Below are 15359 nucleotides of genomic sequence, written 5' to 3'. Positions count from 1 at the left end.
CTGACCAGGCCTGGGCTTGGGCCCAGCAAGTGGAACTCCTGCAGAACAGCTCGGCCTGCGGGGCTGGGCCTGTGTCCACTCTTGAGGACCCTGCTGAGTCCTCTGTGACTTGCAGGCCTGGAAGGATTCCCATGAGGAGAGAGGAAAGGTCCCCCTCCTCCCCTCAGGGTACTGGGGCCAGTCAAGGGGTTCTCAAGGTTCACCCACCAGTCCACAGTTGTCACATCAACCCAGGACTGTGTACCCCTCTGAGGACCTACACAGCACAGTGACACAGCTCTTGAGTTAAGCGTCCCCTCCTGCCCTCTGTCGCCTGGCTTAGGCAGGGTCCTGCTGCCCACAATCCAAGACTTTATCCTTATGAAGCACAGTGGGGCTGAGGGGTGGTCAGAGCCCTGTGGCCTTTTTTCTCTTAGGAGGACTGTGTAGCCCTAAGCACACTGTTAGATACATCTGTAGCACGAAGGATGCCCCCACCTCCATCAGGTAAGCTCCCAGTTCCCGGTGAAAAGAAAGAAGCTGGAGGAGGGGTAGCCCCTAACTCCACCCACCCGTGGGCTCTGACCCCAGTCCTGCCCCAGATGTCCTGCTGGATACATCAGCAGGCTTTCTAAGAGTCTCTGTTCGGGATGGCCCTGGGACAGTGCAGCTTGCAAGCAGTGTCTGGGGCTTGGGAAGTGAAGCAAGACCCCCTCTGGGTCTACAGAGCCCCTGAGTCTAGCCGCTGGTCTCAGGAGGTCAGGTTGGAGGGGCCAGAGCCTCAGGTCCTGGGCAGGAGCAATCCTCCAGAGCCCTTCACGCCCCTGCATGGACACTCTCTCCCTCACCCTTCCCTCCAGCCCCACAGAGGGCCACCTCCCCAGTGCGTCGGCTGCAGTGGCTCTCAGCCAGGCTGGGGAACCTCAGGCAGGAAGCAGCTCAGCCCCCGTCCTTCCTTGTCCCCACCGCCTCACAGAACTCCGTGCCATTGAGCTGCTGTGGGGCGACTGTGCAACCCCACCTCCTCCTCCCATCAGGGTTTTATCTCAGCCTCCCCTCCCTCCCGCTCGCCACCCTCCCTCCCTCCTGTCCACCAGGTGGTGGTGGAAGCCTCTCATCCCACAGGTCGAGGGGGTTGCTCTTCTTCCAAAAGCCCTTCCCCTTGTCTTGCTTGTCACGTCTCACCCCACTCACTCCATCTTGCACCCCACCCCACAGTTTGTCCTGACCATCAGTCACTCGACGCTCTGCAGCAGCTGAGTCATCGAAGGCTCCCGGCTGTCAGGGCTGCTCCAGGTTGTCACAGGAGACAGGCCGAGCAGTGATTTAGTGGTTTCCAGTTTCCGACCAGAACTGCCAAGAGCCTGTGCCCCCAGGACGGTTCCTCTGTTCCTGGCTGCCTCGTCTTCTCCCTCCCAGCCACCGGGGAAGACAGCTCCTCGGACAGCGCCCCCGTGGCCAGCTGCCCAGCCAGGACGCAGGTGAGCAAGACAAAGACTTGTTCCCTTTTCGCCTCCGGTGGAACCTGGTTCCGTCTCATTGTTCTCAAGGAAACTAATGAACGACTTTCCAGTCTGGTCAAGACAGCAAACTGGACATGTTCAGGAAGGCCCTTTCTCCCAGGCTCGTCACCCCCGCTGTGCTACCCCCAGGCCAGAGCCAGAACGCCAGGCAGTGGACACCCCAGCGGCAATGAAGGAGGAGATGCCCTTGGCCTGTCTCCTTCCTTCCCTACGGGTAGCTTATACCCTCATGGCTCTCAGGTGCCACCACCAGCTCCTCACTCTGTCCCCACTGCTTCCACAAAGTGTCCCCAGCCTCACCACGGCCCGATCCACACCAGCCCCCTTCATTCTTCTGCAACCTACTCACGGGCTTCCCGGGCCTTTTGAAAGCCCGTAAGAAACTTGGGGCTCTCTGGGTGGACTTGGCCTGCCCTGATCACCCCTACTTGCTGTCACCCCTGCTAGGCTGTTGGCCCACAGAGCCCCAGAAGCGTCTGGAAAGTATGGGATCCCCGAACTAAAAAGGGCCTTGACCCATCCCTACCGCTGTGTCCCAGGCCAGGAACGCCTGCCACCGTGTGACCAACCTTCTTGATTCTCTCCTTTCCGGAATCTTACAATCTGACAGCAGATAGGGGAGAGTTGGGAATGAGTCTTGTTCAGATGGTCTCATTTTCTTTCTCAATTCTTCTGCCTCCTGCTTTTTTTTAAACCTAGAAAGCGAGAATTCACCTGGTTCTTAGGCTCATCAGAAATCCCCGCACACTGGCTGACTTACATTGAGCTGTCTGGGCGTGGGGGCAAGGGCTTCAGGGCATGCTGAGCAGACACAGTGTTCAATGAGCATCTAGAAAAACACGCTAGTCAGGGCACCACGCGTCACCCACAACGAAACCCTGGGACAAGTTATCTGCTACCGGAATTCAGGGCCGGCGTGTCCTTGCTCTGGGCAGGGCTCTCTTCTCTTAGCCCCTGGTGTCCTAGGGGCGGCTGGCCTCTGGAACGCTGAAGGGCCACGATGCCCACGCGGAACTCTTTGATGACAAAGTAATAGCAGAAAACGTCCAAGCAGCAGTTGATGTTGGAGAAACACAGGGACAACTGCAGGAACAGGATGATGTTCTGCTTGGCTCTGCAGTCCTCAATGAAGCCGTTCCTCACCAGGAACTGCAGGAGGAGAGCCAGGTGGACCGGAAGGAAGGAGACCACGAAGACGGTCAGATTGCACGCGATAGTCCAGATGCAGGCCGTCTGCCGGCCCCCGTCCCGGCTGTGGTCCCAGTGGCTCACCAGCAGGTGGATGCTCCTGAAGGAGCAGAAACCCATGATGCCCATGGGAAGGAGGAAGCCGAACAGCTCGAGGGGGAGGAAGACCCTCATGCTCCAGGTGTTGCCGGACATGTTGTGGAAGCACGTGTACTGCTCCAGTTTCTCATGGAAGCTGTAGACGGGGATGCTCCCAGCCCACACCAGGACCCAGATGGTGCAGCAGATACAGAAAATCTTCCGGGGGGACCGGCAGTGGCTGACCAGGAACGGGTACCGGATGACCAGGAATCTGTCCAGGCTGATGAAGCAGATGGTGAAGATGCCGCCGTACATGCTGATGAAGTAGAGGCACTCCACCAGGGTGCAAAGCGGCAGGAGGGGGGTGGAGTCTCTGGTCAGGGCCACCTTGAACGGCAGGGACAGCACCAGCAGCAGGTCAAAGACCGCCAGGTTGATCATGTAGATGGAGGTGGCCACGTACTCCGGCCACTTCTTCAGGAAGGCGCAGAAGCGGCGAATGGCCAGCAGGTTGAGGACGAGGCCCAGGAGGAAGGTGGGGATGTGGACCACCAGCTGCAAGGTCTTCATCAGCTCGTCCACGTCACGGAAGGAGCAGCTGTTGTCCTTGCGCGGCTGGCTCATGTTTCCGCCCCCTCGTCAACAGCAGCAGGTCAGACAGAGCGCCGCTCACTCCCTGGACGTGAAGGATCCAAATGATTTTGTCAAGAACAGCAAACACGTCCCCCCACCCCCGATCATGCAGCAATTCGTACTCACTGAATAACAATTAGGAAACACAAGGAAGAAGAATTACCCCTAATTCTGCTGCCTAGCTATAACCACTGTCCCTTTTTCACGTATATTATTCCAACTCTCTTCACACACACACACACACACACACACACACACACACCCCACACATGTGGGTGCCTTTGTCTTTTACAAAAATGAAACTGTATGAATATTGTGTCCTTTTATCAATCAGAACTCCTTCTGTTGAAAGCACTCACAACGACACAGTCCCTGACCCAAACTGGTTTGAGGAAAGAGAATTGAACATAACCGAAACGTGGAAACTGAGGCAGGGCTGACCTGAGCCCCTCTTTCCCTCTCCTCTCCCTCCCTCATTCCCGAAGGCTCGGTGGGTTTGTTCCTGCCTGACTGTAGGACTGTTTGTGATCAGGGCATCACGTTGCCCTGAATGTGGCGACTGGTTCGCTGGATCAAGGATGCATGCCTGACTCGAGCAACAAAAAGCAATGCGACTCTCACTTGGGTTCCCAGGACAGGGCTGGGGCTCTTTCCGTGGGACTCAACGTGGGGAAGATCTAGGGCCTGGGGCTGCTCTCACCTCTCGCTGTCCCTGGGAGAAAACCAGACAGAAAACGGAGAAACAGGGAAGAAGGACATTCCCAGAGGGAATGACGTGAGAAGCCGAGGTCTCAACGGGGCAAAGAGAGGCCTGTAGACAGGTGATGACCGAGGACTGGTCTCAGGGACAGGAGGGCCGAGGCTGCAGCTGTGACTGCTCAGGGGTGCGGACGGCCGACAGACAACGAAGGGGGGTCACAAGTTAGGGCTCCTGCTCAGGCCAAAGCCAGGGGTGGTCAGCAGGCCCAGGCCAGGTCTTCCGTAAAAAGCCCGGTCCACTTGGGGATGCCACTGTGGGTTTTTATATCAAGGTTAGTAGCTATCTTGGTTTGGGCCGCATGACAGAATGCCATAGAATGGGTTGCTTATAACAGAAACTCGTTTCTCCCTGTTCTGGAGAGGCTGGGAGTTCAAGACCAGGGTGCAGGCCCAGGCGGGTGACGGCCCCCTTCCAGGCTGTCCTCACACGGCGGCGGAGAGCGTGAGAGGGCTCTCTAGGGTCTCTTAGGAGACCACTGATCCCATTCACGAGGGCTCTACCTTCATGGCCTAACCACTTCCCCAAAGTCTCACCTCCTAACACCATCACACTGGGGTGGGGGTTTGACACATGGATTTGGGTGGGGACGCAAACATGCCATCTCTCACAGTGGTGCTGGGGCAGGATGAAACCAGACCTTCAACCGAGGTCTCCAGAACCAGTGCTGCTGGACAGAGAATTCAAATATGACCAAACTTTCACCAGCTAGCTCCCTACTCGTCCACCTCTGCCCCGCCTCTCTCACCCCCTCTTCCCTCCCACCCAGGTGGGGCAGAGCAGCTGACGGGACCGACCCTTGAAGGGGACCCGTGCTGTGTCCGCGAGTGCACGGGCTCAGTGCATTGGAGAGGCCGTCCACACTCGGCCTCTCCCTGACCAGGTCACTCGCCGGCAGCAGGGAGAGCGAGGTCAGCTCCAGCGGGCCTCCGTGCCTCTCCCGCCCTGTGACGGCGACTCCTCGCCAGCAGGAGCCGAGGGCCACCATGCAGACGCGGCAGGGAGAAGGTGCTGACACAATCCTGCACTGGGGACCACTGCAGCTACAGCATTTGGTGAGCTTTCGTTATGGTACTAGCTGTTATTTCTCTTAATTGGAAAAGTATTCTATGTGTTCAATAAGATATTCGAACAGGGATAAAGTTTTTGCTTGTCACATTTGAAGAAGCTGATGGGGGTTCCATGACCCAGTCATTGAGATGCCGGTGGGCACGTATAAGTTAATATATACTTTGTGGGGATTTGATGAGGTATCTTACAAGCCATAGAAATCATGTTGGTCTTTTGTGCAGTGATTCTGAGATTTTTACCTTAAGTAAATGATGTGAAAGAAGGAAAAATTACATACAGAAATTTGTTGACTTTAACATTTTTTTTCTGATAGCAAAAAAAATAACCAAAAACAAAACAAAACAAACCCACACACATTTAGATACCAGCAGGAGCTCATTTTCACTTCAGTAAATCTGAAGTGGAATACTCAATGGAAAATTTTTTTCTATCTATATTATGTTTATGCTGACTCAAATAAGTAAAAACTTCACCAACTAGAGAATTATACATTCAAAAAATAATTTCAACTATGAAATTTAAAAATTCCTGCTTAGGGGAAAAAAAACCTAGAAAAATTTTCATATGTCAAACATAGGTTGCGTTCTAACAAATTGTGGGTGAATCTAAAAATCTTTTATCTATCTTTATCTCTCATGTTTGTGAGGGTGTGTGTTTGTTTTTTTAATAAACTAATGGCACTATGAAAACAATTTAAAAATTTTAAATTGTATTGAGTGTTGGAGAAAAGGAAGAAAAATGACAACCTTGGACTCTCCTGTGAAAGAAGTGTTGGTGTGTGTTTGAGGCCGGGGAGCGAGGGCGGGTGACACAAAATGGAAAGAAATGCATTGACCTAACCAGTGATCAGCTGATGAGGCAAAATCGTGGCAGGTCCAAGACGGGCATTTCAATGTGTAGCATCTGAGGACAAAGCATGAAGTGACAGTGAGAATTGCAAGGGACCAGTCATTGAAAGCAGGTGCCAACTAGATGGGAAAGACATCAAGCACCTGACCCATGATAAACAGTTTTATCTGTCCACAGGTCAACTAGTATGTCATAAAAACTGCACATAATATAGAGTAAGGAACAGTGTATAAGAGCCTGACCTGTGGTGGCGCAGGGGATAAAGTGTTGACCTGGAACACTGAGGTAGCTGGTTTGAAACTCCGGGTTTGCCTGGTTAAGGCACATAGGAGGAACAACTATTATGAATAGATGCTTCCCAATTCTCCTTTGCCCCTTTTTCTCTCTCTACCTTCTCTCTCTAAAAAGAAAGGAGAGAGAGAGAAAGGGAGAGAGAGAGAAATAAAGAAAGGAAGAAAGAAAGAAAGAAAGAAAGAAAGAAAGAAAGAAAGAAAGAAAGAAAGAAAACAAAAAAAAAGCCCTGACCAGTTGGCTCAATTGTAGAGCGTCAGCTGGTGTGTGAAAGTCCCAGGTTCAATTCCCAGTCAGGGTTCACAGGAGAAGTGACCATATGCTTCTTCAACCCTCTCCTTTCTCTCTCTCTCTCTCTCCCCTCTCTCCTCTGTCTCTCTCTTCCTCTCCTGCGGCCATGACTCAAACGGTTTGAGCAAGTTGACTCCAGATGCTGAGGATAGCTCCATGCCTTCACCTCAGGTGTTAAAATGGCTCGGTTGCTGAGCAACAGAACAGTGACTCAAGATGGGCAGAGCATTGCCCCAGAGGGGCTTGCCGGTGGATCCCAGTCGGGGCACATGTGGGAGTCTCTCTGTCCCTGCCCACCTTTCACTTAATAATGAAAAAAAAGAAAAAGAAAGGCCCTGGCCGGTTGGCTCAGTGGTAGAGCGTCGGCCTGGCATGCAAGAGTTCCGGGTTCAATTCCCAGCCAGGGCACACAGGAGAAGCGCCCATCTGCTTCTCCATCCCTCCCCCTCTCCTTCCTCTCTGTCTCTTCCTCTCCCGTAGCCAAGGCTCCATTGGAGCAAAGATGGCCCAGGCGCTAAGGATGGCTCCATGGCCTCTGCCTCAGGTACTAGAATGGCTCTGGTTGCAACAGAGAGACGCCCCAGATGGGCAGAGCATCGCCCCCTGGTGGGCGTGCCGGGTGGATCCCGGTTGGGTGCATGCGGGAGTCTATCTGACTGCCTCCCCGTTTCCAACTTCAGAAAAATACAAAAAGAAAAAAAAAAAAAGAAAAGAAAATGAACAGTGTGTAAGAGACACAAAATGCCAGGTTAACAGTGACTAAAGGGAAGGGAAGATATTTAAATCTAACTCTCCCAGAGTCTGGAGAGCTAGTCTTAAAAAGACAAATGTAGAAGTTAAAACTTAAATATTTTCTAAATTGGACATTTTAGTTATAGTACCTTGTCTACTTTAAAGAGACAAAAGAGAAAAATTCACAATGGAAACGGAAAGTGAAAAATGCACTATCTCGCTCTAAAAAGCAGAGTGGCAACTCCATAATTCTAACACAATCACAGCACTCCCTAGCAATTATAATACTCCCTTATAAGCAGGGGCATCCATTTAAAAATTCAAAACCTAATCATCCTTTGTGCATAAGAAATACAAAGAAAACCAAAAGACCGAGGAAAATGATAGGGTAATCTGTGGTTTTTCAGGCAAGCAGACGCTACAAAAAGAAGGGACTATTAGAATGTAATTTTTTTGTTTTAGTAAAAGGAATTAAGAGAGTTCATACAGAGGCTCCACAAAAGTAAAAGTGGCAATAAATAACTAAAACATAGAACCACTCAATTTATGTTTCAATGGGCAGCGCAAAGAAGTACATAACGGGGACAGGCCAAAAACGCTAAAAGAGATCGAAGTGGAGATAGGATTGCAAGTCAAGGCCTTAATGCCCTCCTCTGGGAATATCACCAATCAAGTAGACCGAGAAATGTACAGCTCTGAACACCCCGTTTATGAAGAAGGTGCCACTAGCAGATCAGCAAGGACTGAATCGTTCATCAAGGGAAGGCTCTCACTCCCTTTGGGAGAGGACAAGGATCTTCCACCAAGTCTGTCCCCTTCCTGGGCCACCGAGCACTCCAAGGCCACGACAAGTGTACCTCTCTCTTCACAGACTACAAGGAAAACAACTAGTGCTATATATATAAATATAACAGGCATCTGTATGCATTCTCTTACATCATCTGTGAAACCGTGTGGGAGCCGGAGAGAAATCAGAGGTACCTTACTGACATCTTGGAAAGGAACAAGTACTTAGATGCAAAACCCTGAGGCAGTCACAGCGTCAAGGAAAGTGGGGGTTCCTGCTAGTGCAGTGGTCCCCAACCTTTTTCGGGGCCACGGACCAGTTTAATGTCAGAAAATATTTTCACGGACCGGCCTTTAGGGTGGGACAGATAAATGTATCACGTGACCGAGACAAGCGTCAAGAGTGAGTCTTAGACGGATGTAACAGAGGGAATCTGGTCATTTTTAAAAAAAATAAAACATCATTCAGACTTAAATATAAATAAAACAGAAATAATGTAAGCTATTTCTTCTTTCTCTGCGGACCGGTACCAAATGGCCCACGGACCGGTACCGGCCCGCGGCCCGGGGGTTGGGGACCACTGTACTAGAGTGTTCAAGAGCAGACAGAACGGCCTCGCCATTCAGTGAGCTCTCTGCCACCAGAGGTTTGCAAGCAAGGGCTGGAGAGTCATTTATCCAGAATGTTGTCAAGGGAATTCACACATATGGATGCTTTTAAGGAAAAAAAAAGAGAGAGAGAGCCAAACCCTGAAATGGAATCTTCTGCCAATAAATGAATGTTCAGTGAAGAGGTAAGAAAGCATCCTGTGCTTGAAAAGGAATCAGGCCGGGGGTCCGGAGGCCTCACTCTGCCCCTGGCTCTCTCTCGGACTGTGGGCCTCTATCAGAACTCTCCTGTGAACAGCACGGTTCGGCCCTGTGAGCCCAGAGCCTGTGGCCTCCTGGAGGGGCTCTTACAGCCAGCTCTGCCCTGCTCTGGGCTGTGATTCCTGCCGCTGCCTGGGCCCCTGGTGCGCGCATTTGCCCACGCCGTCAAGGACCCAGCATCCGGGCTGGGACAGACCCAAGCCCACGTCTGCACAGTTGGGACACTCAAACCCAGCTGTGTGTGTGGCTCGGACCGAGCCAGCCTTCCTTGGCTCGGCAGACTGGACGTTCCAGAAAGCACAATGCCACCTTAGGAGGTTCGCAGGCTGAGAAGGCACCCCTGTCTTCACGGCCGCATCCCTCATTCGCGGGGAACGCCGCAGCTGGGAGGGCCAGGCCTGGCTGAGCGGAGTGGGTGCAGCTGGAGGGATGTGTTTGAGCAGGAATGCCCCCCCAAACCCTACCCCCACCCCACCCCCCAGCATCGGCACACCCAGGTTTCGGGCCTGCAGTCCCCGTCTCCTCCTGGGCGCAGTGCCGAGAGCCACAGTTAGGATGTCATATTTACACAGCTGAGTTACCTGCCGCCAACACCACAAAGAAACTCCTCCGTTTACACCTGAGCTGGGCTTCTGGGGGACTCTCTTCAAGGAGCAAGACACAGGGGGGACCGACTCATAGAATCTCCCCGAGCCCAGAATTCTGCTGAAGCTGGACCCCTGAGCTTGGCGGGTTGAAGGGGAGGGGCCAGTTCAGGGACTTGGGATGTGGCTGTCCCCTGTGAAGTGCTCCCCGGGAAGGGGACAGTCGGCACATTCCTGGGACGTTGTTATGATTATGGCCGTTTTACAGATAAAGACAGAGAGGTTCGCGGAAGCTAAAGAGTCTACCCAAGGTCAAACTGGCAGTGAGGGGCCTCGCTGGGCCTCACATTCTGAGTCTCTCTTTCATTTTGCCCTCGCCCCCACGTAAGGACCATTGAATTCATCTGTGTGTTTGAGTGAGTGTCCTAGCAACCCCAGGATAAGAACCATGTCTCCTTCATCCTCCCCAAAACCAGGCCCCCGGGAAGGTGAGTGGGAGGGGGAACGGGTGAATGGCCTGGTCTGCGGCAGCTCCAGGGTGACAGGAGTTCCCTTGGGAGCTGGGACGGCCAAGCCTTCCACGGAGCTCAGGGCAGCACCCTGTGCCCCCAGCCCTCCCCCCCCCCCCCGGCCCCATGACCCCGGGCAGCACCAAGCCAAGCCCAGGCCAGTCTGGCAGACAATTCCTGGCTCCCCATCTCCACCTCCCCTTTCAGGAAAGAATCTAGAGCCCTCGGGGGTATCTGTATCTTCCCTCCATCTGGGTTCAAGAATAATCTAGGTGCAGGACTTCCCAGCTGTGTTGGGGGTGGAGGGGGGCAAGCACTTCCATCACTTGCTGCTTTTCAAGAGCCCCATGAGGAAGAAACCACTCTTGCTCCCATTGCCCAGAGAGGTACACTGAGGCCAGGGAAGTCACACCAGTGGTAGTGGCTGGCCCGGGCTCCCGAGCACGGCTCCGCGTGCCACCAGCACCTGGCTCAGAGGCTGCAGGGTGACTCCTGCCAGTGCGTGCTCTCGGGCTCTGGGTGCCTTCCCAGACCGACTCAAGGGCAGCGGGCAGGAAAGGGGGTGGCACGCAAGCCGAGCTCCCCCGGGGAAGGCTTCTGGGCTGCCTACGGTAAGGCTTCCCCACCCCGGCCCGATGCTGCAACCCTGAGTCAAATCAGGAGGAAACTGAGGGTTCGTAAGCAATGTCACTGACAACCAGGAACCAACCCGTCCTGCTGCTGTCACGGAGGCTGCCAGGGCCGCCCCTGCCCCTGCCACTTGGCACCGTCCACTGAGCCAGGGCAGGTGTGGACAGAGGCCCGGCCGACCTCAGGATCGTCACCTGAAGTCCCCAAGAGCAAGGTCAGTCCCTGGCTCTCCCTCGGTCCTTCTGAGTGGCCCAGGATTGTTACCTGTCAGCAAGCGTCCTGTGCAGTTGAGCAAGCCGTGAGATGTCATCTCTCCTCCGCTTGGTCCCCAGCCTGCTCTGGGGAGAGTCACTTCCCCTTCGGGGTTTAGCTTCCTTACCAGTGAAATAAGGGGGTGGGACCAGAGGCACCTCAACGGGCTCCAGCGTCATCCGGGGCCAGCTGGGGGCTTCTTCTCTCGGGTCCAGAGCGGGGAGGTCTGTGGGAGTTTCTCCCCTCTCGGTGGAACTGGAATGGGGCATGGGGGACCCGTTTCCTGGAAGAGGGTCTACACTTTGCGCCCTCTCAGGGGGTCGGCATGCTCAACCAACTTCCAGACACACAAACGATGAAGACCCACTGCATGAGCAGAGGCAGGAGAAACTTCTGGAAAAGAAGGAGGCATCTCGTACACCAGATGTCCTAAGCCGGCTGTAACGCAGGGACAGCCAGGCTCTGAAAAAGGGGCTCATGATTTCCAGCGCTTCTGGGGTTTAGGATTGAGAACTGCCCACAGAAAGGAGGGCGGTGCTGCAGTCCTTCATATTGATGACTTGGGGGACAGGGATGCCTCCAGCCCCTGCATGAGTGTCTTCAAGGATGGTCAGCAGGGTGTCCCGCCATGCTGGGCCCCACACTGCTCCTGGCCCCGGCTTCTAGGCCAGGTCCCCACAGCAGTTGGGGTCAGCCAGCCCTGGGCTGCAGGGCTTCCAGGGGCCCCGCAATCAGAGGCTTCCGTAGGGCCTCCCCAGTCCGGCGTGCGGGCCTGAGACTCCCTCACGCGCCCACCCGGGGTGTCCCTCAGCAGGGAACTCTTACAGATCCCAGCCACTCAGGAACGCCTGGGCTGACACACAGCCTGGCAGACCCAGCCCTCGTGCTCAGACGGACCAGGGATCCTCGGAGAACCCCCTGGGCTCAGGCGACTTTCACAGGCGGCATGCTGGGGCCTTTGGGTGTCTCTAGGAATAGGAACTCGCCCAGGCCGGGCGGGGTGTTTCATGCCAGCATGTGGGTCATCTCTGTAAATTACAGCTCCTGTGGGACTGCGGGGAAGGCGGCCGGCCCTCCGGCCGGAGCACGGGGTCCCCACCGTCCGGCGAAGAGGGTGACGGAGCCCTGGTGGTCTTTTAGGTTCTGGCTGTCTCTGGCTCAGGTCGCACCCATGTTGTGAGCAGGGGAGAAGCGGGTTCGCTCCCTGCCCTGGGTCTCAGAGCCCCAAGCTGACCTGGGCTCAGAACAGAGCTCTGGCCAGTCCTTCCCCAAGAGAGGCCCCCTAGGCCCCGGTGAGGCAGCCAGGCCTGAGCACCCTGGGTGCAGCTGCAGGAAGCCGGGGACCTGTCCACAGGCAGCAGGAGGGGACATGCAGGTTTCCGGAGCCTGTGGCCTGGGAGGCCCAGAAAGGGGTTGGAACTAAAGGGCCCGCAGAGCGATTCACACCGCTCAGTTCCTCTTCAAAGGGAACCTCACCCCCCCCCACCCCACCTTCTGGCTGTCTTCTTTAAAAAAAAAAAAAAAAAAGATTATTTCTAGATATATTGCAGTTGATTTTTATTTCAATTATTGAATGCATGCACGCAATTCAAATACCAACGAAAGACACACTGTCCAGTGTCTCCGCCCAGACCAGAGCTTCTGTGCCAACATGCACACAGATGCATTCTTATTTTCTCCCTGTTTTATTATTATTATTATTATTATTATTACTTTTTTTAAAATTTTGTTCATTTTAGAGAGAGGAGACAGACAGAGAGAGAGAGAGAAGGGAGGAGGAGCAGGAAGCATCAACTCCCATATGTGCCTTGACCAGGCAAGCCCAGGGTTTGGAACCGCCGACCTCAGCCTTCCAGGTGGACGCTTTATCCCACTGCGCCACCACAGGTCAGGTATCTCCCTGTTTTAACACAGAAGTTTGAGTCCTACACGTGGTCTGCTCATCTCCCTCCTCCCTTTCTTGCTGAGCTTTGCTCATGAGCCTCATCAAGACTGACGGGTGGCCCTGGCCGGCTGGCTCCGCGGGGGACCGGTTTATGCGCGTGCAAACAGACGTCGAGAAGTTCAACGACCTGCCCCGGGACAGCCCCGTCCTTCAGAAGCTGAGCAGCCACGCAGACCACGCTGCCTGAGTCCGAGAGCCCCAGCCGGAGCTGCTACTCTGGCCTCGTTGACATTTCCACGTTGTCCTCGCACAGTGTGACCCTCCTACTCGTGCGTCCTGCTCTTGCCCCCCCACCCCAGCCTCTCCACTTCTCCTTAAGCCCCTCCCTGGGACCCACCGTCCGGAGCCTTTGTCTCCCACTTGACAGAAAATCTGGCTTCTCAGGCACGAACTCCTGCCTTCTTTCCCTGGAACCGGTGCTGTCTGCACCCAACCAACAGACACGGGTGTTTCTGCTGCTTAGAGAAGCCTGCGCCCCACCTGCAGCCCCTGCTCCCTGTCTGCCCCCGAACCCGCCCCATCCCCTCGTCACTGCTGTATCTGAGGGGAGTCCCCACAGGGCAGAGAGGGTGACAGAGGATGTCAGAAGAACACAGCTTTGTTCCCCCGTCGTTGGTTTTGGAAGACAGAAAATGACTCACAAAATTGGACGGATACGATAAGGTAAGGTGACCAAAAGTCTTAATTATGCATTCTATAATTTGTAAATGAGAGATTCCCGTAAAGGTCCATTAACTGCTGTTACATAATGCACATGGTATAGGAAAGGAAAACCAGGACAGAAGAAAAGATTTCCAATGTTCGTTAAAATAATTGAGTCTACATACACCTCTTCTAGGTGAAAAGAACATAGGTGTGAGTATTTATAAGATAAAAGCCCGGAGGCCTTAACTGAACAACACCTCAAAGAAGGTGTTACTGGCCACTGCAAGGGGGCCTGGCCCTGCCCCTGCCAGCTGCCCGTCTCTAGCTAAGTCCCGCCCTGCGTCCTGACCCAGGCCTTGCCATGAAAAAGCCAGCTGTGGCGTCCGGCTCTAGAGGCCGTCTGTCGGGGCATGGTAGCCTCATCTCTGCAAGGGGCACAGTTATGCTGCAGGCCGGGCTTTTGGCCATCATACTCTTTCTAGGATGATCTGACCCCCCTAAGGTCTTAGGGGACAGAGGCAGACACAGCGTAGACGCCAGAACCCCACGGTGGGTCAGGCTCTCACTCTGTTTGTTGGTGACAATGCAGAGAAAGCAGCCTCACCATGACCCCACTGCCCCCCCACACCCTCCTCACCCCCTTCCTCTGTCTCTTCCCCCTCACCTGTGTCCTTGCACTCCTGCCTCCTGCGGGCCCCCACGCTGGGCCCCAGGCCTGGCTTCCCACCTGCTCACCCACCGCACCCAACTCGGCCCCCTGCCCCCCTGCTCTGCCAGTCCCCCTCCTCTCCTCCCCTCCATCCCAGCCCCCTGCCCCCCTCTCTGCTCTGCCAGTCCCCCTCCTCTCCTCCCCTCCATCCCGGCCCCCGGCCCCCCTCTCTGCCAGTCCTCCTCCTCTCCTCCCCTCCATCCCGGCCCCCTGCCCCCCTGCCCTGCCAGTCCCCCTCCTCTCCTCCCCTCCATCCCGGCCCCCTGCCCCCCTCTCTGCTCTGCCAGTCCCCCTCCTCTCCTCCCCTCCATCCCAGCCCCCTGCCCCCCTCTCTGCTCTGCCAGTCCCCCTCCTCTCCTCCCCTCCATCCCGGCCCCCTGCCCCCCTCTCTGCTCTGCCAGTCCCCCTCCTCTCCTCCCCTCCATCCCAGCCCCCTGCCCCCCTCTCTGCTCTGCCAGTCCCCCTCCTCTCCTCCCCTCCATCCCGGCCCCCTGCCCCCCTCTCTGCCCTGCCAGTCCCCCTCCTCTCCTCCCCTCCATCCCGGCCCCCTGCCCCCCTGCCCTGCCAGTCCCCCTCCTCTCCTCCCCTCCATCCCAGCCCCCTGCCCCCCTGCCCTGCCAGTCCCCCTCCTCTCCTCCCCTCCATCCCGGCCCCTGCCCCCCTGCCCTGCCAGTCCCCCTCCTCTCCTCCCCTCCATCCCAGCCCCCTACCCCCTCTCTGCTCTGCCAGTCCCCCTCCTCTCCTCCCCTCCATCCCGGCCCCCTGCCCCCCTCTCTGCCCTGCCAGTCCCCCTCCTCTCCTACCCTCCATCCCGGCCCCCTGCCCCCCTGCCCTGCCAGTCCCCCTCCTCTCCTCCCCTCCATCCCAGCCCCCTGACCCCTCTCTGCTCTGCCAGTCCCCCTCCTCTCCTCCCCTCCATCCCGGCCCCCTGCCCCCCTCTCTGCCCTGCCAGTCCCCCTCCTCTCCTCCCCTCCATCCCGGCCCCCTGCCCCCCTCTCTGCTCTGCCAGTCCCCCTCCTCTCCTCCCCTCCATC

General features: G+C 55.6%; 1 protein-coding gene across 1 annotated transcript; it reads right to left on the bottom strand.

Annotated features, from left to right (window-relative positions):
• Positions 1 to 1023: 1023 nt before the first annotated feature.
• GPR55 (G protein-coupled receptor 55) lies at positions 1024 to 3444 on the bottom strand. The gene has a single exon (XM_066279767.1). The coding sequence runs from the start codon at positions 3393 to 3395 to the stop codon at positions 2391 to 2393; it is 1005 nt and encodes a 334-aa protein (XP_066135864.1). The 5' UTR covers positions 3396 to 3444; the 3' UTR covers positions 1024 to 2390.
• Positions 3445 to 15359: the final 11915 nt, after the last annotated feature.

This window comes from Saccopteryx bilineata, chromosome 5 (genome assembly GCF_036850765.1).
Source record: "Saccopteryx bilineata isolate mSacBil1 chromosome 5, mSacBil1_pri_phased_curated, whole genome shotgun sequence".
NCBI classification, from domain to species: Eukaryota; Metazoa; Chordata; class Mammalia; order Chiroptera; family Emballonuridae; genus Saccopteryx; species Saccopteryx bilineata.
This window is presented reverse-complemented; position numbering and strand designations above follow the sequence as displayed.